At 37.0% G+C, this 27,553-nt stretch overlaps 1 protein-coding gene across 1 annotated transcript in view; it reads right to left on the reverse strand.

The window, feature by feature from the left end:
* The window catches only part of CTNNA2 (catenin alpha 2), a 394,793-nt gene that overhangs the window by 17,394 nt on the left and 349,846 nt on the right, over positions 1–27,553 (reverse strand). Inside the window, exons 13-17 of the mRNA XM_026048900.1 lie at positions 25,980–26,131; positions 19,099–19,212; positions 15,868–16,049; positions 13,203–13,308; positions 10,825–10,959 (exon numbers count right to left, since the gene is read on the reverse strand). Coding sequence (XP_025904685.1) covers positions 10,825–10,959; positions 13,203–13,308; positions 15,868–16,049; positions 19,099–19,212; positions 25,980–26,131 — 689 coding nt within the window. The remainder of the gene's footprint in view (positions 1–10,824; positions 10,960–13,202; positions 13,309–15,867; positions 16,050–19,098; positions 19,213–25,979; positions 26,132–27,553) is intronic.

The raw sequence follows: 27,553 nt of genomic DNA on the forward strand, positions 1-27,553 counted from the left end.
TTTCATCTATACGAGATGAAAAATATGGTAGATTCCATCATTATAAAATGATAAGCACAGCTTAACAGATTGGGTAACAGACAGTACCCTAGAAGGTATTTTGGACTAGCCCTGCTCAGATCAGCAAGCTTGTTTTCACCCATTCAGCATAGTCTTTGTATTTGATAAACAGGAGAAAACTAAGGGAAGAGCAGAAAAAAAAAGTAAGACTTGATTTCTCAACATACACTAGAAGATATTGCTTGAAAGAAAAAATGTAAAAAACTTTTAACACACACATTTAAGAACATAAATACATTGAAAGTAAATCTTCCAAGTGCTCCAAGGAATATAACTAAGATTAAGTAAATGAATATAAGTAAATGCATAGTGGCAGTAAATGAAGACTTCTACACTCTGAAATAGTTTCTTAAATGACCTAAGTGAAGCCGGATACCACTAGATAGGCATGTAAACCCGGAGCAGTCAGCTGATGTGGTCACTTGCACCCAGGCACCAGATCCCAAAGAAAAGAATATGCCCATGTTCACATGGCCATGCTGACATCAAAGACCCCTCAAGATGAAGAGCTAAAGCACTTACGTGCTTAAAATGATGGACAGATGAGGGTGAATAAGCACATACCATTCAAGTACCCGTGGCTTTATAAAAATGAAAAACAGTAAGACTGTGAAAGGCTGAGAAGAGCATCAAGCACATGGGAACAGCGAGTGTGCTACTGCTAAACCCAAGGAAGGTAGAAGTGGGGCTACCTTAAGAAACTGAAAGAGAATTTTGAAAAGAAATATCAAGCTTGAGGCATGTCAAAATGCCAAGGTGACATGTACCATGAAAGTCAGAGAGGCTAACATACAAAGTCTACCACATTGACCCTAACACGTCCCGCTGCTGCAGTGGATCAACTGGATGGAGGAAAGAGCAAAATCCTTTCTGCTCATTACCTGTCATGGCCAAGGAATGGTGAAATATATAACATCCTATTGGACTTGCAGTAAACTTTCAAATTCTCTGTTCTTCTTTGACATTGGGTATGTTAAATCTAGTTGCTGGTATGAAAAAAGGATGAAAATATTTATGTGATCTTTTAGGTCAGACATTGATGCTCTGCCTCTGCTCTAATGTGGTCTCTGATGAGATTTAGGACAAATCATATGTATGCCTTGTTTCATTTTCTTCTCATACTAGTAACTACCCAGTAACCTAGTTCATAAGGTATTTTGATGATGAATTAGTCAAAATATGAAAATATAGCAGTAGGAAATCTAATACTGGATAGTACCAGGCATTGATATTATAAGGCTGAATTTTACTTTACTTTGATTAATTCCCTATCAATGTCTTAGCTATACCATATATCATTGTCAATGAAGCTGCTTCAAGACTAATAAGATGATGTAAGGACAGACATACTTTTCCTTTACCCTTATTAGAATAGAATACAGAAAAAACTATACAATAATGATAATGATAATAATAATCCAGACATAAAAAAATACAAGGCAACTTTGARCCTTCCTTATCCAGTTGGATCTCTTCCTAAAGGTTATTTCCTCCTGCATTCAATGGAAATACTTTCCTATGGTGAGTTTTATTAAATATTTCACTGTAAGCTGTTTTGCTCAGTATTTGCAATGGATTCTACTCAGTCTGCAAAAATTCTTGATGTTTTCTCTCAAGGGTATGGCATTTTGCATGCATTTCTGTGTGTGTGTGCACTACTCGTCTGCAACTCAGGTTGTCAAGAAATACAATTAAAATGAAAGAAACTGATGAGTCTTAACTCAGGTTGTTTTAATATTGGTAAAAACATTATCCGATAGTACTTTAGAAGTGAATTAAAATCTCATCACTATCAAGATCAGGAAGTGAAGTAATTGGGAGAACTAGAAGATGAACTTCTATGTAATAAACTCAGTCCCAAATCTCCTATTGTGCATTAGATCTCTCAGTACTTAAATTCAGTTTTCTACATACCCATGCAAGAGAAGCAAATCTTTTTTTTTTTTTTTTTTTTTAAGTCATGGGATATATTTATTAGTAAATCCCCTATGCTGTGCGCTAAGGGTATAAGATGGGGAATTGAGACGGCCATAGTGGCAGGGAAAAAAATTGCTAATTAATACAAAATTTTGAAATTTGGTCTCAAACCACTCCTATAAAGGAAGCTAGGGAAAGAAGGGAATGCTAGTCTTCTCCTTCTCTCCAGGAATAAGCATAGTCCTTYGGGACTATGACCAGTTATTCTACTTTAGAGGGGTCTCCAAGTCCTACTAGTTATTGCAGAACTGAGGCAATCTATGAAGCAGAAAGCCATAATACTCCCTTCTCTCCCATCCTTCTGCATGCCCTTAAATAGGAAAACAATTTGGACTGAAACCACATTTACTGGATAAGCAGGAAAGCTTTGGATTTATAGTTACTAGCTTTAAAATAAATGGAATATATAGTGAAGAATACACATTAGTATTTCCCTCAAATCTCAAACCTCTTTTTATTATCATATTTGTTTCAAGATTCAATCTTGAAGCCACTGTAACACATTTCTTTGTTCCCAGGGAATTAAATCTTTTTTTTTTGTTTTTATCAGAAATTCTTTTCTTTGCAGAATGTTCTTTTGAAGGGAAGAGTAAGTGCAATCTATAGAAATTCATGAATATTTGTTACCTGATAAAGCACAAAAATATGTTCCCTCAAGTCAAAAATACTTAATGAAGATAAAAGGCGGACCTGTCCAAATTTTAACCTACTAAATCTAGACATGTGAAGGGGGTGTGTGTTTCTTGTTTCCATGAATATATCCTAATAAAAGCAAATGAAGTGTGACTTTGTTTTGCAAATGAAATTCTGGATAGCTTCTTTCCATTTTTGCAGTATCTGTTTTATATATGTGAGTGTTTTTATGTGAATATAAATATAAATACAGTGAGATAATTCTTTTAGCTTGCATGTTCCTGTAAATAGTCTTGTAACAAAATATTGTGCCTTCAAAAAAAAAAAAAARCCAAAAAACCCAACATCTGAACCTAAAAAAAATCCGAGATTAAATTTGATAGCAACATCAGGCTGTTGAAATTTTTAGCTACATCTAACATACCATTCATCTCCTTTGCATACATAATATGCATTCTCTTCATCAAGCAGTCTGCTTTCCCTGGCCAGAGTTGAAGATCTAACATGAAAAAACTGAGCAAAAGAGAGCAACTCTCTTTTGCTATCCTCCACCTTCAGYATCAGATGTCTAAACCCCAAGGTTTCTTCATTTGTCCAACCCAATAACTATTAGAAAGTCCAAACCTTATGCACTCACAACGGTAGAAATAGSATCTCTGGTGATCTCTCACTAATAGCTGAGTCATGATACTATAGAAATGGTGCTTGAAGGAGGTCTCTTTTACAAGACCTCTGCAGGTCTCTTGTAACTGCATGCTTGAAGTGGGTTGTTGCTTTGCCTAGCAGATCTTGAAGACTTCCATGAGTGGACATTCCACAAGTCCAGGCTACTGTCCCTGCCCTGCACTACCGTGCTTGGGAACACCTCATATCCTGAGATATATCCTTGCTATGTAAATAGGAGAGCTATGGTAAGTTGGCTTCAGAGTCATTGCACATGTATTTATTTCTTCTATTCCTCTTTGGACTGTTTCATAGACTAATTAGGAATTCTTCACTCTTTTGGCATTCAGAAAGTTCTAAGGCAGGGCCTCCATAAAATACATCATATATAATCAATATATTACCATTAAGAATTTTATCAGCACTTATTTTGATTAACGCACATAACTCAAAGATGGCTTTATCCTTCAGGAGCATTAAGCTAACCCAGTGTCAGGCTGCTAAATTTTTTATGGTACCACCTCATCAAGCACTTTCTTTCTTGGACAGTATCTTGAAGGATACATCTTGAGCCAGCATGAGTGGCTCCCATATGGAGCGCATGTGGAGACTCCTATATTAGCCCCAAATGGAGGAGTAAACTTTGTCCTGAATAAAGGTTTATTGAAACCTTTATATTTCTATATCACATGCACTGTGAAACCACATATTTTGGAAGAAAAAGTACACTTACTACAACTTTATTTCAGCCTCATATATCATTATAAATGTACATGTCTGCACACATTCAAAGATATATATGGAGGTTACTTAAATATACCCCCATTTCAAAAGCCGCAGTTGAGTTATCTCCCTGTATTTTTTACTTTCATTTCTTCCAAAGCAGATGACATAAGCTACAGCCAAGTCTGCAATGTAAATCACAGAAATCCCACGCTTCCACATCTAGCCCCAGCCTTTCTGCCCCAGAAGCTGCCTTTTTACTGTGGTAACTTTAAAGCCAAAATAAGGATCCAATTTTCTGTCCTTGCTTGTTTTACTGTAAGTAACTGGGGATTGAGAGTGTGATGGAATCCAGCCAAAATTCTGGTCCAGATTTTCTCCTAGTCTTTCCCCACTACTACAACTCTTTGACTTCATATCACCACTTGATTTGGATTTTGGCTTTTACTTCATCTGAGCCCTTTWTATCTCACCTTTCAAGTTCCTTAGCTTAATTCCATAGTATTTCCTTACTCTTTTACCCAGTGTTTTCATTCCAAGCCTCAAAACAGAACTCTATTCCATCAACCACATCCTGAACAAATCTTTTTTTCCATCACTTCCATCTCCCATAACTTTATTTTCACAGCACTCATGTAAGACTATTTTCCTGTGATTCCTTGTGTATATACATGAGCAGTTTCTGAAGTGCTTCCCTGGTATATAAGTTCTCCTAACACTGAGAGTAAAAATAATCTTTTTTTTTTTTTTTTGCCAGTTTCTATGAAATAGCTGCCTTTAAAAAAAAAAACACACAAACTTCTTGCCACAGTGTTGTGGAAGAAAGGGCAAAAATGAAACACAAYTTCAATAAATAGAAAATATATAAGAATAAATCACACACTGCAAACAATACTCTCACACACTTCAGACAATACTCTYAAGCAATTTTCTGCTTGGTCTCTGGACAATCTTTCACCTTCCCTTTACCAATCTAAGTATATATTACTTAGGTTATGCCCATTTTTCGTGTATTATTGTAATGCAAACCCGAGTCTTCCAAGGATGTAAGCTTAGACGTAGGACTGTATCTTTTCTTTGTGGTTTGAAACTATTTGAGCACCAACTGTCTAGGGAACATGACAGGATTATTTAAAAATACCTGTTCCTCCCCGTAGCACAAAGCAAACTGAATCACTAAGAGACAAAACATAAGACTTCTATTAGCAACATCTCTTAATCACTGGGTACAACCAGAAAAGCTGGTGTAGTTTAAAAGTTGATCATACATACATTTCTTTTCAAAACCCATTGTTTGAAAAAGTATGTGTCTAAACTCTTTTTCTCCCTTAAACATTATCAGCCTGCCAATCCAGGGAGTTTAATGTCTAAAAATTTTGCTTTATCAGGCTCTTTCTATGTGCTTCCTTAATGCACCATTCTTCCACTTTGATTACAATTCAATAGTGAAGCCTCTTCTCTTGCTAGCTGGATAACAGGGGTAACCTTCGGAGCTCCTAAGGATCTCAGATAAAAGGAACCTGACAATCCTGCCAATTTGCCAACTCCCTCTTCAGAAAATTTCCTTTTACATAATGTTAAATTCTTTCCTGATTCAGGAGGAAGTAGATTACATTATTTACCTGCATATACATACATGTATATATTTGTATTTAAAATTCTCTATATCTTAAAATGCAAAAGAACTCTCTGATTGACTATTTCAAAGCAAAGCAAACCAAGCAAAGCAGGTCTTCCTAATCCAAGGGAATGAAATGCCACATCAGCTGTTCTTAAGCAACTCCTAGTGTGCAGGCAGTTATTCCAGATTCAGTGAGACAGTCTTACTCGTTTTTAATAGCAGGTGWACTCCAAATTAGCTCACTTTTAGAATTCTCTGTGACCATTTAACAGTTCATAAGCAGCAACTCTATACTGGGCTGTCTGTACACACACTCACATGCTTTCACAGGCCATGTAGTTTAGTGTAATTCCACCTTAAATGAAAAAGTATTTGTGCAACTGGGAAAAAAAAAAAAAAGAAAGGTATGTCACTTAAGCCATTTTGTATTACCAGGTGTAGGAAGCGTGTACAGTATTGATAAAGAAGCTGTTTGCTCACTTAGGTGCAGCAGCTACTGGTTGTATACTCTTATTCTRTGATAAATATCAAGATATTCATTCTTTTTTGGATGAAGACTAGCTCTTTCCAGTTCCCTGACTTGAATCACAGGCAAAGAATAAGTATACAGAGAGCAATTTTGCAGCATCTCATATCTTTACTCTTTTTACATCCCCAAAATCCCAGGACACGGTTAATGGGAAGTTTAATTTTGGTACTGCCCTGCACCCCAATTCATGCCACCTTGGACAAAGTTAGTGGGGTGGCCCCAGACTTTTTACCTCCAATAGCCCAACAAATCTGYACTTAAATTAACCAAATGGAAAGTCTAATATAAAGACCAAGCCTTAACTAAACTAAACATTCAAAATTATAAGAATCCTTCTTCTAGAAGGATAGCAGCTGATCTGACTGCACTAAGGTAAATGGTTTTTTTGCAAATAATTCAGAATGGAAGGGATTAAAGTATGTGTTTGGAGTTGSCTTTGGTAATCAATTCAGCATTTTCAGGCTGTCTTTAAAGAAATACGGCTGCTCCTCTGCTTGACATTGCGTATCTGTCTGGCTTAGAAATTTAGGCCTCTTTGGACAAATCTCCTATGAAAAGGGTTAATTAGTTCTGAATCAAACCTGAAAATGGTAGGGGGCTGCCTTAGGTACGGGATGGCCTTAGTCCTGTTAAATATAATCCTGCAGGAAACACTTGAGGAAAGCTACTGCAATAAACAATTAAAAAAAATGCAAGCCTGCAGCCTAAATGGGCAGCAGGTAAATGTCCATCAGTTTCAGAGCCRCAGCAAAGAGGATATTTATTCTAGGGTAAGAAGTGAATATATAAATCTATTTTATTGTGATGGTTTTGCTAATGACAGTCAGATAGGAATGCTAAAAAACAGCAGAAATCTGCTTTAGTTAGGCTAATAGAAGAAGTCTGAATTTTGCTCCAAATGCAGTTGTCATGGTTCAAGCCAACTCTCTGCAGCAAAAGTAACTATCAGAAAAAGGCGACCTATTAGCATGTGCTAAGTATATGTAAATGGTATTTACTTCACAGGGAGCAGCATATGCTCAGCACTTCAGCAAATTCATTCCAATACAATGGTACAACTGATTATGAAGCAAATACATATTACGTTAAATAAACAAAGGCAAAAGACAAAGAAAATGATTTTGGCATTCTTTTAGCCTGTGATTATATTACCTGAGGGTGTATATTGTTGGGGAATTAGAAACTGCATATTCAAATTTAAAATGATAGAAACGTCTATCTGTTTATGGAGCAAGGTCAAAGAGATGTTACTGGGAACAAGGATATCAACCATGCAGATTAGACATACTTTTAAATCTTTTGCAGTTTTTTTCTTTTACTTCTTCCTCTCACCTTTCATTTTACCTCCTTCCCTAGAGTCTTCTTCAGGTTTACAAGACTTCTTGTACAGGGACAGATATCATAGATCTCACTTCTTTTATTTTTCAAATCTCAAATGGAAGACGGAGTTTAAGAGTCTCACATTGCAACACATGCAACAGGGTCAAAGCAACTGAGCTAAATTGGCCTTGCTCCTTTGCTATTACTTAAGTTATGATGATTTATGCTAATCTCAATTGCCAGATCTTAGTTATCTGGGGAAAATAATTTTACTAATTGCAGGGAAATTAATATCTGTAGGGAATTGGAAGGGAAAAAATCAAAGGAGAGAAAGTGCAGAAGGAACAAGAATGGGAGAAAGAAAGGGAGAAAACCAGCACATTGTCTTTTTTATTGCAATGATTTCCTCTTCAGGATTTCAGCTTTTGTTTTACTTTCTGACCTGCTTTTCTATTTTCAGCAAAATCAATCATGCCAAAAAGAGCCTTTTCATATGCTATGTTAATGCCATATCAGTCTATAGAGGAGAAAAGCAAGAATCATCTCTATGCTTATGTTCAAAGGTAAAGTATACTGAACTACCAAAGGTTGCTGGAAAAAACAAAAACAAAACAAAATATATATATATATGTATCTTTTGGTTTAACCAAAATTAACCACCACATTTTATGATTTTATGTTATACCCAATATTTCTGAAATTGCTGTAATACATTTTTCCCTGACAGACTGGAACTATGGTAGCTGTGGAGTGACTTTCATCTCTCTTTTGCATTCCAATTGGTTTTATGTCTCTTTCCTTTGTACATGAATATACATTTGTCCATACTTACATATATATACATACATTCATTTCATTCAGAAATACTGATTAATATTCTTAATAATGCAGAAATTCAAACAGAGTGTATTCCCCGTAATAGTTCTGGATTGCAACTGATCTTCTGGATGAGAAGATTCAGAATTGTGGTTCTTTGTAAATAGAGAAATAAATTACAATAATGGTTATCCTGATTCTTGATATTTACATCAAAATACTTTTAAACATAATGCATTCACACAAGCTTACTTCAATAATCAAAGCTTTGGAAGCTTGAATTCTGGATTTCTGTTGTACTTCTAACATCGTACTGTATGCAGGTTGCCAAATAACGGTATTTCATTTTAATGCAAATAAAATACTGCTTATTTGTAATTGGCTATCCAAGAGAGAATGAAGAAGAAGATGGAAGCAGAAGCGGCCAGTAGACAAGCAGATGTAGATGTGCACTTGGATACCAGATCTCTGGATAGCAAAGGAGCATACAGTACCCAGCACTTTGAAGATACACAGCTTGGGACACACTACCAGGAAAGCATTGCACTACTTGTGTTACACCAAGGTGCAAGATAAGGGTCTCAGAAAGGGATGTATAATGGTTCAACTTTCAATATCATCTCCATTAGCCAGCTCACAGTAACAGCAGAAGAAGTTAGCTGGACAATCTTAAAACTTTTCAAGACGTCAGTATTACTGAGCCTTTGGAACAGACTCAATTTCTAGAATTGAAGTCAGTTTTGTGTTTGGCTATGAGTGCAAGAAATCCAACCAAACAAAAACACAATGGTGATGAAGCCTGGGAAGCAGCAGATGCTAACAATGCCAGACTGGAAACGATGAAGTCAAGCGCTTTGGCCACTTAAATTTCACAACGGATGGTGATGTTCCAATAACAAATAGATGCTAGAGATTCACAATGGCTTATTCAGCATCCACACACACTGAATAAAGAGACTTGAAAAAGAAATACACACAACCACAAAAGCCAAGCTGATATAAGCACTGATTTGGTAACTGCTATAGAGAGATGAATATGAAAACTCAATGGATATGAAAAGCTGGATCCGGATGGCAATAGATAAGAAAAGATCATAGCATTTACTATGTAGCAAAGCTGTCAGCGATACAAGGACAGATCACTCCATTAATACCAGGAAAATGGAAGAGCACTTTTCATCGCTGTGGGAAGATCAAGGTATTAAAATTACACAGGTACATACGTCAAGAAGTGAAGACCAATTGCAGGATAGATACAGGAACATTAAGCAGCTCCTTCTAGGATTGCATACACGACTTCAGAATGTTTGATCTAAGAAAGCCTGGCAAACATTTAAGACCTTCTATAGCRCTGTGCAAAAAAAAATCCAAATATTATATAGTTGAGAATATTTGCTCTGGTTTCCAGCATGCCTGTGGAAGGCCAGTGATTTCACTGGGGAATGTAATGGATGAAATGGAGGGCACAAGTCGTCCTAACAAGCTTCGTACTTGATTGGGCTTAAACAATGAAAGGGTGCTTTTTCCAAATGGCATTTGCAAACAGTCTTGTTTCATGTGTCTCAGGATTCTCACATCACCCTCATCTTGAAAATACAATCAGGAGAGTGAAACATATTATGCATCAAATATGCATATGCTCTGCATGTAAGTTAAAAGATAACCAAGGTGTAATGGGGCTAATTCTAGGATGATCAGTTAAATCATGAAAAGCAGCCATTGCTACCACATGGTTCTAGTGATCTCCTAGAGGCACAGAGCCCAGCATTAGGAGAAGGGAAGAAAAAATAATTTTAAAATGCAAAAAACTCATTACTTAGCATATGACTGCTGCTGCACATTCCTGACTTTATTTCTTTAATAAATAAATAAATAAATAAGGAATTGTATGTAAAATGTTTGCACTGTTCATTGAAAATAACTGAAGTAACTGAATGGGAATTACAGGAAATAATCATTGGGCTTGGCAGTTATATTTGGAAACAGCACGAGCACCAGAAATTAAAATATTTGGCTGGCCTTCCAGTGTTTTTGCTAAACCTAGTGTGCATTGGAACCTGAGTGAATGAAATCCCATTAGTCATCACCATCTTAATAATATACACTTCATACGGAGCTGGCTTCTGCATAGAGGAAGGAAATTACCAATACTAACAAAGGAAGGAAGATTTATAATGAGCAAATATACAAAAGCTCCAAATAATTATAATATTCACCACATGGCAATGGCTTTCTAGGCTATGAAATTACTTTTCTTTTAGGAGAATGAAGATTTTACAAGGTTAGTATAAACAAAGGGTAATTGGAAAATCAAATTGTGCTACACAAGGTATTGTAAGGTCTGGAATAATGGTGATAACATTTTAAAAAGCCTGCTTATGAATCGTTATATTTGTGTTTTGTACATTATTGTCATCAGAAATGCTCCCTTTCAAGTGCCACAATGGGAAACATAAACAGCTAAATACAAATACCAGCTTACCCCAGACACAATGAGTTCTCCTCCCAGGTTCTGAACTTCTGCCTTCACCTTGCTGCAGATGTTGAGCTGGTGGCAGTAGAGGGCAATGCGCTGCAGGTAGGCAAGCAGGTCCTGCTTGCAGGCGGAGTCGGGACACTGCAAAGGAAAGATATATTTGACCCTGGTCCTTGAGCCTGTGCACTTTTTATTAATCAGAGGAGACAGTGGCAGTATGTGAACCTTACTGGGTGGTTTCAAGGCACCTGGTGGGCATTCAGGTTAAGATACAATACAAGCCACTTCAAGTCTGGATAGAACCAGCTCAAAACAGCTTCAGCAACAATTAGATCTGCTCTGCTGCCAAGACCTGAATGTGACACCAGGTTCCATGGCATTCGTGCAGACTTTTGAGTGACACAACCCTGCCTCAGACTTGGCAGAAGCCAGGCCCATGAAGATACATTAACAACTCAAGACATAGAGGGGAGTTTACCTGATTTTGATCCCAACAGCCTTGGCAGACTTGTTGTTGATACATAAATACCTTAGTCTGTGCTACAAGGARATTATTTACTGTAATATGAGTGACATATTCTAGGGTGTTTCAGATGCCATCAGCATCGAAACCTAGCACAAGAACCCAGTGATCTCTTTGCACATCCAAGTGATGCTTCTTTGTCCTAAAGGGAAGTCTGTCTACAGTCCTGTATCATTTTGAACACACTTAATAAAAACTGCATCATTAATAGTTTTGCCCCAATTCTTGCCCCAGGAGAGCAAGACTCAATAATTCACTCTGACAAAACTCAGCTAACAGATTCCAGTGCTAACAGTGTCTCTCTAGCAAGTGCTCATCAGTGCTATCCAGCAAAGCGTCATTGACAACTTTCTTGGAATGTATTACATGGGAATCAAAGACTTAGGACTTGTCTTTGTCCCTAACTATGTCTTTTATGGGTCGTAAAAAGTTTATGCTCTAGTTTCATTGGTAAAGCAAAACATTGTCAAAGGACTTGATGACCAATGAGTCAACAGCATCCAAATCTTTGACATGAAATGGCTGCTCTCACAGTGAAGGTAGGCAGTAAAGACGTTTGTGGAGAAATATTTTATACAATGTCATCTATAACCCTGAAGACAGTCACTTTGCTTTTTCCTCTCCCTTTTAAACTAACAATAAACAAGGGCTGAAGTTGCACTGTGGCTRTTAGTTTAATCTTTTCTTCGCTTGTGACAGTGCCATAATGTCTGTCTCAGATGGTTCCTGCATCTTTTGAGCATGAATTGCTAAAAGACCTCTTCTMTCTACCTTTGATAATTTAATACAGAAATATTTACCCTGCTCTTAAGCCTATGAATGGAAAGAAATGAACTATAAAGTAATACCTACAGGGAGTTGACACGGTTTTAAATACAAGTACCTTGGAGGGAATTAAAATGTAGRATTTTTCTCACTGGAACAGTAATGAACAATGCAATCATCCATAAAAAAGTTTATATTGCATGAGTGTCTCCAAAGTTGTGCAAAAAAATCATTGAAGCTAAAGTACTAAAACGTACACTCTGTCCTTATAGTGATTTTACTGTTTGTTACTCCTACCTCCAGCTAACTTTCTCCTGCTGCCAGTGAAAGGAATGTAACTGTAGGAAGGCAAGGATTGATGCTGGTAAATAAATGATAGGAGAGGAACTCAGCACTGAAACCACTGTAGAACACTGTGCCATCAGTGGTGGATGATCCAAGGTCCCAATAGGGAAAGTAYGTATAGAAACATTTTCTACATAAGAGTCTGAAATTAGGTCCTCATAATAAAAGTTGGGATTTTTTTTACTCATGAGTTTTACTCATATGTGAGGCTTTCTCTTGCTCTCCAAATGGATAGGTAAGGCAGCCTGCAATGTAACCTAGGGCTGAATATTGCAAGTTCATCTTTCCAGTTGTGACCTTCACTTTTTAGTGGGAAAACCATCCAGGGAAGCGACACAATTCAGTCACCTCTGTTCAGAGAACTGTAAACAGTGGCAGGGGGTGATACAGGGGCAATACAAAGCACAGTACTGCCCCAATGTAAAGGACAGGACAAGGAGCAGAAAATCCTGAAATGCAAAAGCGCAGTATCAAGGGGAACTGCAAGAAGAAAGAGCTAGAAGACCATGAGGGGTGCTAGGCTTCCTTCAAGGGTAACAGAGCATCAAACTCCCAGGGGCTCACATGCCAGTAGATCCCTCCAAACAATCCCCCTGGGTTCTGGGTTGAGGAGCTTGACTATGGCACAGGTCAAAGGGATCCAAGAGACTCACTTGGACTTGCCAATCCCACAAAAAAAAAGCCATTTTTCCAAGGAAAGGTTATCAGGAATTGTAAATTGTATTCTCCTGCTGTTTCTTCTAATTTTTACCTGATCAGCTACAGCCCGGGCCAGTTTGTCCATCCTAGATCCWGCCTCTGCAATCTTCTTGGCTGCATTAATTACATCCGATGTATTCTTCAGCGGGCCTTTACCTCTGTGAAATACGATACRGTTATGCACAATCTAATTAAATCACGCAAGGAAACAATTTTAGTGACCCTGCTAAGCACTTGATTTTAAAGCAGCTACACGAATGCGGTCTTAATTTACTGCGACTTCACCTTTTAACTGCTTGTTATGGCACAGTTTGATTAAGAAATCGGTCTGCTGTATTTCCTCTCTCYTACAAAATGCCTCACTAGCAATTTAGTTTGATGGCACCTTCAAGTACGTGAACTATATGTAATAGTATATGCATTTTTAAGTGYTCATTAAGCCAACATTCTTTCAGGATTACACAACTTTTGAAAAATTATTTTATTCCCAGGTCAGTGCTTAGCACTAAGCCTGTCACGTCTAGAGAAGGAATGTCACATTTTAGAAAACTCTTTGTTTTAGGTCTTTGTCAGAAAACAACAAAGATAATTGAAGCATAATCCTGTTAAGCATAAACCCTGCATAATTAGCTTCAAGATTGATCTTTCACGATTACTTGTAAGACGATGCACAGAACTAATTTTAATCAATAAAGTTAACAAAATGTGTATAAAAAGGAAGTAACAAATCACTGCAGACTTTCCTGGTTTGTTTCAGACTTGACAATCCAACCTTAGTTCTAATACTTTGACCATTGCTCATAAGCACATCCCAGTTGGAAGCAAGATGATATTTTTTTCATACTGCATGGAAAAAAACACATCTTCAGACAACTTTGAGGGAAAATCACAAGATGCTCAAACTTCATCATTTTTAACCCAAGCCTGAAGGCATTTTTCTAACGACAACAGTTTGGGTTTCAAAGAGCATTGTCATTTTTTTCAGCTCTACTGTTATAAAGAATACACTTAAATGTATTTCCATTTGCTCCTCTTTTCTTTCATTTCCACATCAAACAGAAATATCCCACTTTTTATGAACTTAAACTGTAACATAAATCCTTATTAGTGACCTTATATGCCTTTACATTAATTATATCAGCATATCAGCCCATCCAGCTGTTATAAATTCCATACATTTGAAAAACTGTTCTATTCTCTTCCGAGGCTACAGTTAGCTTAAACAGTAGGAAGGACTTTGTTCTGCTATTAATAAGTTTTTATTGAATCTGACACAGGCAGAGGTGCACTTTGATTTTTTTTTTTTTTTAATCCATATGTGACAGTAGTTTTCTCTCAATCACATATTAGCTCTGTTCTTTTGCTGGTGGAAAATATAATTACAAAACTTTCCTTTACATTCTTAACGTATCAAAGGCTGTCAAGGAGCTTTCAGGKAGTGTTCATATTCTGGGACGACACTTTAGGACATTATTTCCTACTTCTGTGAAATGATGACATTGCTTGGGCAATTTTTCACTGTTTTTGGACAGACAGATAAGAGACCCAAAGACTATTCTATAAAGGTAATTAAGACGTCTCTCTACAACAGATCTCTGCAGGAAGTTGTGCGCTGTTGCTCACTATACATGACCAACRTTTCCACTGCTGAAAGAATAACTATAAAAGCAGAAACTGAGAAAAAAAAAGGAGACACTAATTATCTAGAAATATCTGTGGCAGTAAGCCCACTTCTTACATTAATATTTAATTTGTAAGTGTATAAAAGTGTTAGCAGTTTCCTAGAACAGTTTACTGCCTATACAAGYGCAAATATTCAAGTTATTTGTAAATTAATGATATTTATATACATTCACATTTTGTATGTGCAAATTTGATATTATTAATGCAGAGATTATTTTCTCTGAAGTGAGTTGAAGGCTCCAGACAGATGTGAGCATCTCTTACATTAATTCTGAATAAAAATATGAAGATATTTGTCTAGTTTTATCTGAACATACTTTGATTTATACAATTAATATCATTAATAGCAAACATGATCTTTTTGAACCTTCATTAAAAATAAACACTGCAATTCAAGAATCTTGTAAAATATTCTCCCAATGTGATTAACAATATAAGCATATTTAAATAAAATAATTCTCTTTGTATGATACCATTAATGAACTGCCTTTAGACATATTGCAGTCAGAAATTGGATCAGAAAAGAACGAGATTAACAGAAAAGAAAAAGAAAGCAAAAATAATTAATTGATTCCAATATAGAGTTATATTAAACCAGTTTCATCTATTTTGCTATTTTTTTGAAAGAAATTCAGTCTCCAAAACGATATAAATAGTTCTGCCATTATTTTTGATTGACACAGATTGTGTTGAAATGTTGAAAGTTCAGAGATTCACATGCATTTAGATGGGGACTAAATGAAATGTCAGCTAAGCATCTGTAAGGTCACAGACTATCTTTGCCACTAAAACTCCAGATGATAAGATGGATCTGCAAATAAAACAAAGACCTCTTGTGTTTAATCCGATGTGGTGAAATATCCAGAGCAGTTATGTGTAGAGAACCATACTCCCCATCTTATTACATATGAAGTGTGATGTCTGGCTGTAGCTACCCCAAAACACAACACATCATCTCACCAAGGTCTAACTTGCAACCTAATGAAAAGATGAAGGATGTCTGAAGCCCCCAGCATGGATTATTTTGTCCTTACCTAGTAAAATCTGTCATTTCCATCATAATCATGCACATCTGCTTTGCCAGCACAATGATGTCRTTACCGCTGTCATCCCACTTGGCCACCTCGGCGTCCAGCTTGCTCTTTTCTTGGTGGAATATCTCTACCTGCTCAGCAATTTTAGCCTTCTCCTCCTGGGGGAGCTGAGCCATGATAGCCTGGAGGAAAAATGGGAGGAGTTGSAGTTAAAGAAAGTTAGAAACTATACCCATTTACAACAGTTTAAACAGATTTTTCCACTTTTAGTTTCTTTGGTGATGTTGAGTATGCCAAGCAAAAACAGATAAATATTTGTCCTCTTTTGGAACAGGACARACACCTTTACAGGCTGTTTATAGGTCTTCTTACACCCTTCATAAATTAAAWTACTGTATGTATGACCTACAGGTTATTCACAGGTCCATACAGACTGACTAAGGATCAGTTCCTGTTACATCCTAAMCTTTATGAAGAACAAAAAGAATGAAATCTAAGGTAAAAGGCAGAGATTGCCTCTATCTCCCTATCTCCCTCATCCTCATTACCTTTCAGAAACAGAGATTTCCTGCGTAACCCAATACTAAAATAAATTATGATATACTAAGTAATACATATGAWTTAAGACATTTGTAATTCATGTACCTTTCTATAACATTCATAGGTCCAGAGATCTTTTGGAGGATATSCAAAAAGTCACTAAACAGGTCCATTCCAATCTGCCTCAACATTACCAACAAGAAAGTTTGTCCCCRAATTTTTAAAAATTACGAAATTATAAAAATAACAATTAAATGGACGCTTCCAGTAATGATTTCCAAGTTGAGCTGCTATTTGGCTGTAGGGTTCTGAAGACCACATTATGCATTTAATGGGGTGTGACATATATTTAAGTGTCATTACAGTTTTTCTTGTTTCTGTCACTTTCAATCAACTGAAGTCTTACTCTACATATTCTTAAAATGCTCTTGGCTTTTAAAAATTCATAATTGACCTTTTCCAAAACTGAAATTAAAAAAGGTTATAAACAGCAGATCAGAAAATGAGAAATTTGCAAGTTAATCAAATTAAAATTCAACACATGAGGTTTAATTAGGCCTTATCAATGTAACTCAGCAGTTTCAAATGTTAGCATATTAGTCTTTCCACAGAAAAATGCAGTGTAAGTCAAGCTAATAAATAAATATATAAATACATGTATAAAACACTAGAACAGATGAATTAACTGCAATTAAGAGGATACGATATGATATGGAGTACTTCAAAGGCTGATCTGTATGTCCTCTGTGTAGCTTCTCTTTAAGCTTCTGAAAGCTTAACCCACACTTTTACCCTATTTCTATTCCAGTTGCTGATGCATTTTCAAAAAAGCTATATCCCTACAGCAAATGCAGCTCATATATTCAACTTTTATTTCTACTGAAGACCAAYAGAAGCTCTTCAACTGAAATGCTAATAGCTTTAGAGAGTGGGCATATTAAASAAAGCCATTACAGTCCACAACTAAAAACCTAGCTTTTCTATAGAAAAGCTTCAAATAAGGCATTATTSTGCTTAGCAGACTCATTTCAATGAAATCAGTCAAGAAAGTGTACAGCTTCTGACTATCATGCTTTCATTTTTTGCTTCTATTTTATTTTATTTGGGGTTGTTCATACAGTGTGTACCTGATCAAAGCAGAAGATTTTAAGTGCAGCAGAGATAATAACATCAATAAATATAATAAAATTTCAGGCTTCCAAGGCCCGAGCTGAACTAGTGGCTTAGTTAAAACATTATTGCAGTCTCTATTTGTCTTTTCAGATCAAGARAGAATGATATGGGGTATCTTAAACCTAAGTGTATCTCAAAACTTTAGTATTTGAGACTTCCCTTGGTTGTCARTCTTTTGAATATATCAAATACGACTTTACACTCTTTAAAATATAAAAATTCCACAAAGATTTCCATTTGCATCCCRAATGTTTATCATAGTCCTCAAGGGAAAGTATCCAGGCATAATTTTGCAATTCTCCTGGCATTGTGTTCTCCAGTATCACACTTCCAGTATTACAACACTTTGGGATGGGACCTGCAGCCCAGCTAGTCTTCACCTAAATGACTGGTTCTCAGTCATGATATTCAGCAAGCCCAACAGCAGGTGCTAAATTATTGGCCTTGGAATGCAGTAATAGAGAACAAGGTTTCCAAAAAATGGTATGGCCTACTTGTCATCTATATTCAATATAAAGGAAAATAGATTTAATATGGACAGCAAGTGCTGCACTGCATGTATAGTTTTATCTATGCCTCATATTCCTTTCAGCCTATAAGGAAATTTGATTTAGGCTTGCATTGCTATAGCCTTTCTTTTCAGAGTCTAAAATGTTTGCTTCAAGCCTTAACATATTGTGGGCCTTCCTGCAAAAAAATGAAATTAAAAAACGAAAAAAAAAATCAGAGAATTTTCAGTGTCCCAGCTATTCTCATCTGGATTATTTGTTTTTAACTTTCTAGTCAAACATATTTTCATATTTATGTTGTTTGCCAGCCAAATGGTATTCTGATTTTTTTTTTTTTTAATTTGAGCTAAGCAGCCTATTTAGTGAAAGGTAAACACTCATCAGAAGGTGGCATGATCCCGTGTGCCAACAAACTTCACTTCTCCTGCACCTGTGACCCCTGCAGCACTTATCAGTTTAATTTGTAATCCTCATGCATAAGCGAAGGTCACAAATCACAATGACTCCAGTTTATCATGATATAATTATCCTGGTAAAATTACATTGACCCAGTAACAAATGTCTTCAATTACGATGAAATTACAGGGACTATTTGCCACCTTAAACAGCTCTCCTTGACAAGTTAGCACACAGGGAAACATGACTAATATACGACTTCTCTGAATGCAGCACATGGTGATGGGATTTTGGGGTTTTTTTTTTCTGATTTTTTTTTTTTTTGATATTTCCAAATACTCCCATTGTTGCAGCACATCTCAAATGTGCAACGCCTTTTCCAGCACTAGCTGGAGGAAACGGCTGACACATGGCATCACATAACCCTAAGGAGGATCATTCAATAAACTTTGGGCTCCTCAAGAAGGTGAGACCCAAAAAAACCCTTTAAACACCAAGGTTACTTTCTTACGTGACCCTGARGATGTAAAATCACTACATTTACTTTCCGAGGCATTGCTTTTCATTGCTGGCTCTACAGACAGTTAAAGCAGTACATGGGTTTTATACTCACCCTTGCACTCTGTCCAGCAATAAGCTGGTCATCTTCAGTCTGAACACTTGTTCGGCTGCGAACATCATAATCTTCCTGCTCAAAGTCTGAATCATCCTCCAGCTCTTCGGGGGTCTGGGAAGAGAGACAGGGAGAGAAAGCAAAAGAGCAGAGATGACAAGCTTATAAAGGACACGGCCAAAGTCCAATGTACAGTAAGCTCTTATTTCATCGACTACCTTCCCAGGAAATGCTGTTTCTCTTTCCTTTTAAATTAACTTGTCTGCCCAAGCAGTCAAGAACTGAAATTGAATTGTCTTCAAAATTAAGTTGTTGCAACTCTGGTTTCCTTTACAAATGTCATTCATCATTACCTTGCTGGCAACTTTTCTTAACTCTGTTACCATGCTGAACACAGTTCCCAGAACAAATTTCCTTTGGAAACATTAACAACCGGAATACAGTATTTTGAAATAATCTTATTTCATTTATAAGTGGACACTAATCCTATTATACTACTTGAATCTCCACATAATCTTCAAGAGCGGTAGTAAATACCTGGGAAAAGGTAACTCACATTCGGAGGAAAAAAAAAAAAAAAAAGACATACTATCAAAGTGAATAGAATATTACCTCCCTTGAAAGAAAATACAAATGATGATGTTAACTTCTTTTGAAACAAATATAGAGTTTAAGAAAGATCCCTGTCTGCTGCTAGTTAGGAAAACACAGTTCTTCTCAGATCCAGATCCCTGGAATTTGCCTCAACCTATCTGAAGCCACTTTATGTCCATTGCTGGTGCTAGGAAGAGTGTGAGCGTCTCTGGGCAGACTGTTCAAATGCAGTTACATAAGTGCTGCCCTCCAGTTTGGAACCTGAGATGTTTAAAAGCTTGTTTAAAAGGTCTGCAAGGAGGAGCAAAAAGGTACTGCTGGGTCTGTTTCATGAGTATTTTCACCTCCTAGCACTGAATAGGAGCAGAAAAGCCTAAGTATATACGGAGAGACTAAGAGCATATTTTAAATCAATTTTTGGTACATATAGAATGTGCAAGAAGAGAAATACAGACTTTAGAAAGGAAGATAATATTTGGGCCTTGAATAGCACCTAGGACAATAGAGTCTGGCCACAAATAACTTCTGAAAGTACCGTACGTAATAGTAGGAATAAAGGAGATCAAAGCAACGGCTGTGAAATCCTCGCCTTGCTGCATGCCCGTATGCCTCAGCGTTAGCCCARCGGGGCTACCATTATGGAAGAAATCATCCATGCTGGCATCTTTCGCTTGGAGGCACTGTCAAGTTTGCTAGCCGAGGTGCTAATCATTGCCAGTTGTCATTACAGCTCTGTCTTGAGGATGCTCCGTCGCTAGGATCCGTTCCAAAGCCTCTAATGTAACGCCGAGAAGATATTTATATTACAGCTTCCAACATGAAGTGCACATCGCTGGTTCTAGTGGCAGATTGGCTGCATGGTGAAGTGCACATGATGCGGAGATGAAAAACAGAGTCATCTTCATTGGGCTTGAGCAGCAAGATTGCAATATGTGCTCTGACGTTGAGCGCTGAAGGAAGAAGTAACCAAGTATGACAGTGCGGTAATGAAAGTCGGGCAGAGTTTCTGCAGAGATGCACGCACCAGGCACGTGTATAACAGGTTAGACAGGAGATGATGCTGAGATGAAAAAATGAATTTGTCTTCTCTCACCTGCCACAGGAAATGATGACTGATAGGTATCCATCATTATAAYGGCCAATGGATTTTCTGTCCAAATTTCTCTAATCACTTTATTCTCTGGTTTCAGCTGCCTGGGGGCAGTCTGTGACTTTAAAATCTGCCAGAAGCAAATCAGCAGCTAACAGAAGCATATAACTGTGTGGCGAAACAGCCACATATTCCCAGCCACAGGTCCCAGCTCTTCATCCACCCACCCTTTGCTCTGAAGAACAGGAACAGGATGGAAAGTTTCTCCATTCTCTTCATAAAACATCAGAAATAAATATATATAATATAAAATATGTATATAGAAATACCTTTACTTAAATTATTTTCACTCTTTAGCAAGTCCTTACAAGATATATCATAACTCTAATGTTTGTGTACAGGACCTTCATATTTAAAACCTAGTTTCCAAGWCCACAAAGACAGGAATTTAATTTGTCTGAGCTGGAAGAAAGAAGGAATGATTCAGTCTTGCAGAGACTGAGTTCACAGAGGCTGAGGAAACATGGATTAGGGATGAAAAGATTCATCCCAAAGATAGCATCCAAAAAAATCTCAAACAACCATCCATGGATGGAAAAGAGAGTCATTTCCAAAACTAGAAGATTTTCAAAACTCATTGATTTTTGTAGAAAACATAGCAAATTTTCATAGCTTTTAGTGTGACCTGCTGCATAACACAGCCCACAAGACTTCACAGTACTAATTTTTTTTACAAAACAGCACCTCTGCTACAAGTAGACCTCTTTTATCCAGTTCTACTGAATTCTCCCAGTGAAGGAGAATCTTTCACAGATAAATCATTCATATAATCCATATCCATATGACAAATCTATATAATAAAGCATATGCTTTCACTTTTAAGATGCATGCTTTATTTCTGAATTTGGTGAGTTTTAGCTTCCTGTCATTGGCTTTGTCATGTCTCTGGTAGGCTGTAGGAGTTCAYCGTAAGCACAATACCTCCAATCAATTTAATTTTATTCTATCTTTTGTAACTCCAGTATAAAAAAAGACATAAGATGTAAAATGGCATATATGTGCAGATTTGTAAATACTTTTTTGTTTTATATCTCACTGATTCAAACATAACTGATGAAGATAAAAGAGCCACTAGGTTATGGTGCTCTATGCACTTAAACATTGTAACATGCAATTAAATTATAATAAATTATAATAAATTCAGCAATGCAAATACCAAGTCCATTACCTACCAAGAAGAAAAAAAATGAAAGAGGGAAAGAGGGAAAGAAAGACTGAATAGATGCAACGCTATTCTTCACTAGTAAAATGCTCCCTACCTCTAAAAGCTAAGGAGAAGAAAGGCTTTCAATATGCTTTTATAYTCAGCTCTGGACTATTCCAAGCTGTTGTTTTTGCATAAAGGCAGTTGCAGCCTGAGTGACTCAGGTGCTGCAAACACACTCTGCCTGGCAAAGGCAGAGAGCCTCTCACGCAGCAGGTCTCCGGCTATTTAATGATTTATAGTAAAAACTAATGCTCTAAATTCGACCTGAAAAGCAACAGGCAGTCAGTGTAGATAACAGACCCTCCTTTAGTACACTCAGAGGACAGGCTATTTAAAAAGATGATTGGATTCTGCATCAAGCCTCACCTTCCAGGAGATCCAGGATGGAGCACACCTTGGATTTCACAGCATTGATTTATTCCCAGGGGATCGCGACTAAGGCTACATTAACCAGCAGTTTGGAAGAAGAGGAGAGGATTCATACATCAAAACAGCCAGTAAAGAGGACCTAAAATTTATGCTCTCCTCATCGTAGAGGATTTTACATCAACTTCCAGTCTGCATGGCCTGAATGTCCCTTTGCAACTGGAGTGCATTTAACACCTCTTGCAATTTCATCTGCAAAAACCATGGTCATATATCCAAGGACTACTCCCAAACATGAACTAAATCATGCATTGTGAAAACACCTGGAGTTTTCCTACAGAAAGGCATTCCCAATCCCAGAAAATGTGGTGGCAACACTAACCTAGATGCAACTAGCAATAAGTTTGTCAGCAGCAAAGAGGCAACCGTGACTCTTCCTAGCCATAGCTCAAGTTTTAATCTAATAATCAAGGAAATTTTATAAGCGGCTTTGGGAAAAAAAAAGTGTAATTTGATCCTCATGCAGTAATAGAAAAGATGAGGGAACTCAGTTATTATTTTCTATCTTATTTTTAGGTTCTGTAATTATACTCCTAAATTTATACTACATCTTAATCTGTGAAACAGTTTTTTTTTTCTTTTTCTTTCTGTTTAGATTACATTAATAGTCCCCACAGAAAACATGAACCTCCTTTCTCTTCTACAGGAACATTAAAATGTCCCCTTTCCCAGAGAAAAGAACAGGGATTTCCCCTTCCCCTCCCTCCCTCCCTCCCTCCTTTTTCTTCAGTTTGCTAAAAGTAATAATACCAATGAAAATTAATTTAAAATGTGGGTTTATTTCCTCATGTAATGAGAGAAGCATCTTGGGCAAATTCAATCTTTTGTGGCATGCACATGAACAATTACTGCCTGACTATAATTGTTTATGTCAGATGCACTGAAAAGTTTGCAAGCTTTTTTATACTTTTGTGAGAACTTTCACAGCCTGTGGGGGAAAAAAAAAAGTGTATGTGAGAATTAATGAACTACTAGACAAAAATAATCTAACACCTGTCTTTTGTAACTTAATCCTCACCCTGTAATTTTACATTCCATTTTGGTGCAAGAYGATTTTTTTCTGCCTGTATCTCACTATTGTATGCCTGCTTGGAACACGCCAACTGGATAGTTAAGAGGCAGAAAGTCTTGACAAGAAAATCTTCTTCAACCAATAATTTTTCTGGCAATCTCAAAACAAGATTGATGGGGAGATCATTAGGGGAACAGTTATTCATAGACAATTCTACCCTAGACTTCTTGAACCTCTGTGAAAATACTATTACCCTGAAGCTTTTACAGAAGTCAGGCTCTGTTGCCTTAGAGATGTCCGATGGCTATGCTAAAAGGACTGTATCAAACTGAAACTCGTATTATTTCCTGATGGTGTATAAAACAAGGTTCTGATTCAGCAAACCCCAATCTATGTAAATTGATAGATAAGAATTTCCCCAATTAACTCATGAAGCTAACAACCACAGTCCACTCATATGCTTTGGTACTTTGTCTGGGCAAGGAACACTAAATTTAGCTGCACGCATGAGTTAATTGTCTGAGTGCAAAAATACTTCTTTCTAATCTGCCTAAGCAGAACTCATTAGCTCATATTGCATGAGGAGCTCAAAGTGGCAGTGATACAATTGCACAAATAACCTGGGATGGCTTGGAGAAGCCTGTGAAGCTTGCATGCTGATCAGCTTTCCAAGCTAGTACTTAACTTTAGCAGTAAGACATTAATGAAACGAGGGAAATGCGCCTCCAGAATTTAAAACTGTGCTTTAGGCAGAGCAGAAAAATCTCATCTACTATGGGGAATCTCACGGTAAATTTTCTGGGACAGTTCTGATGCCCAAGGGAGTGCTGGAAGCCAGAGCTCTGGGTTGGGGATGGTAAAAAATGGGTCCATAGCAAGTCACAGGCCAGGTCAAAATATAGTTCATGACCAAGGCCAGATGAGACTTTTGTGACTACAAAAGACTAAAATATATTTAATATATTCAGAAGGAAAGTCTATTCCTCTCTGAGTTACATTCTCTGYATGTGCAGAACACATAGATATGTCAGCACTCACATACGGCTCTGAAGTGCAGGAGGGACTCCTGCCCTCCAAAAAGTTTGTTATAAATTGTGGGGAAAAAATATCCACAGTTTATAGCTAGATAGCCAAAGGGAAAATGAAGAACCTTTATGGGGCAGATCTATGTTTCTCTTGTAATCTGGAAGAGTTGTATCTACTCCAATATTGAACCTTCTCCAAAAATTGCATCTTCCCTAATATTATTGCCTAGATAGAAAAAAAAAAAAAAAAAAAAAAAAGGAAGAATTTACTCCCACGGTGAGCCATGCTATAACTCAGGCTACCTGGGATTAACACTGGACACTGGAAGGGAATTTATGTTCTACAGATACAAAATTAAGTGTCTCAAAAGCTTTCTGGGTAAACGCTAATCCACAGTGACAGATGACTAAAATAAGACTCTTTTGGAGTGCTCCAACTGCCTGAAGTTCTTCATCAGTGTCATACCATACTCACAAACACAAGTGGGTGCTATCTCTTTGCTCTAAGGGATGAGCTACTATTTTAACACTGTTACTTGCTTAATATGGGGCAGTTTTCCTTTGTTGGTTTACACCTTAGCTATATTTGTAGGCAGCTTTTGCAGGACAATTTCAAGGGAATTTTGGTTTTGGATAAAAGATACACCTCCCAAAGGAATGTCCAACCCTTTTTTTTTTTTTTTTTTCCCTCTCTCTCTCTCTCTCTCTAATCTTTGACTGTGGAATATGCTGAAAACGAAGATACATATTTATTGTTATTTTTTTTATGCTGTTTAGCTTAAAAACAAAAAAAAAAAGTCTGAACAAATTGAATCAGCTTGTTATTCCATGTTGAAATGACACATTCTTTGCCCAGCAAACATTCAAAACTGTCCCACCAGAGGCTCAGCAAAGCAGCACAATAACATATTTATGCATTTAGGTTTTAACCAGACTTACCTCATAACTTAAGCAGGATACATGCATTAGGGAAAAAAGAAAAAAAAAACAACATCCCAAAAATGTCCATGAAAGTACTCAAGAGAACAAAATAATAATAATTACTGTGGCTTTAGCCAGAATGAAGTTTRTTTCTACAGGCAGTTGGAATCTAATTTTCTCCTATCTAATTAACAAAATAATTTGGTGCATACCCTGGATTTATTTTATAGGGGAAGCCAGACTACCTAAATTAACGTGCCAGTTCCTAAACTGGGAGATCCTGGAACAGAAAAATCAGGTGTGACAGATGACGATTGAGGTGGAGAGGGCTGTCTATGGAGCTTCTGTTAGTGCTTCTTAAAATATAAGTTTCAGCTTCACTTACAAGTGATAAAAGAGTACTCTCATTATTTGCAAAACCTTTTCTGCTGTGCATACTTTTGTTTTACATTTGGTTCCAAGCCAAGCTCTTCCTCTGAAGCAACCCTGATGCCAAGCAGCTCTGTGCATGGAGCCCAGCTCTTATTCCCCAGGTGTCTTACGTACCCTTATCATCAGAACAGCTTTCCTGATGTCGCGAACCCCATCGTAAACCAGGCGGGAGGCATCTATGAATTCGTTCTCTTCAAACGGCTGCGGGACGTTGGCGCTCAGGGCTTCGATGGCAACCTCCACTTGCTCCGCAAAGCGCGGCATGACTACATGGAACAAAATGAAARGCAGTGGTGGGATTAGATGCCTCCGTGAACATTTCTCCCTTCCCCTTGGGCATAAATACTTTCCAGGAGGCCTGGAAGTCCAAAGTTATGGTCCTGCCATAATTTTGGGATGCAGGAAGGRTCAAAACAGCTGTCTTCATCTTCCMTCYTCCAACTGTATGACAGAGAATGTAAAACTTCCTTTGAGAAGTGTGATTTATTAACTTTAAGTGGCTGCAAGTTATCTGAAATAGCAGCAAAGTGCATTTAAAATGTTCACAGTTTACCAAGACAACACTACGTGCTTTTACTCACACCAAAGGACAAATGCAAAATTCAGTCATATTGCCAGTTTTTTGTATTGCAGTTTAAAATACTATCTGACTTAAAATAAAGCCATAGAACCTATGATTCAAAATTCGTTTACTCTCCGAAGAAGACCCGGCAGTGACTACAAACTTGACTTTACTGTTTCAGGCATGTAGGTATTACACTGGATACTGCTTCCTGAAGGGGAACCCTTTTAAGAGATTAAATCGATTCTTTTTTTTTTTTTTTTCTTTTATTCTGCCTATGTATAGCTGTGTTCCTGCATTCAAGAAAGAACAGAGCTGTACCTCTGATGCACATATTGTTCAATAAGTGCAGCAAGATCTTAGCACATGCTGAGGAAAGGTAATTTAGAGGAAATTTTAAAGAGAAAAGGATTTTAAAGAGATTTCAGGGAAATTCTGTAAACAGTGTTAATGAGTGCACACATCAAGTTATTTTGACTAATGGATTCCTTCCTAATAGGAGACTAATATGATTGCATGAGGAGCTTTGTTACCTGAAAATCAAAGAGCAATCATTAACATAARTGAAAGTAGGTAAACATTAAGAATAAAGCTTAGTTATTTAGGGGTATAGAGACAAAATGAGGACAGTTAAAGATGAACAAAATGGCAGAAGGGAAGGAGGCAAAGAACCTTAACATTTCCTACATTTCCTACAACTGCATAACAGATGTGATCGGATATTTTACATAATTAATATGAATTGCAACAGTCCTGAACCAGGAAAGGGCTGTTTAGCAACATTTATATAAACATATAGAAATGTATCTATTAAATATATCTTCAAGTTAGCAGAGCATAGTAAAATTTACCCTGCAGTGATTAMGAAAATAATCAAAGAAATTTCTGAACCATCTTTGAGAACTGAAGAATAACAGTGAACATTCCAGGGTTCCAGAAAAAGTAAGAAAAAGCATGTGTCTGGTTTATAAATGTGGAGAAGGAAGGAAGGATCATAGGATATTCAGCTTAATTTCAGGACCCAGAAAGACAATGAAACAGAATGTAAAACAATTTAATTATCCTGTAAATATCAAACGGATATTAGACAGACAACATGAATTTGTCTTGAACAGGTCACCACAAA

Source organism: Nothoprocta perdicaria, unplaced genomic scaffold (assembly GCF_003342845.1).
Source record: "Nothoprocta perdicaria isolate Ctin4 unplaced genomic scaffold, notPer1 scaffold_58, whole genome shotgun sequence".
Taxonomy (NCBI): Eukaryota; Metazoa; Chordata; class Aves; order Tinamiformes; family Tinamidae; genus Nothoprocta; species Nothoprocta perdicaria.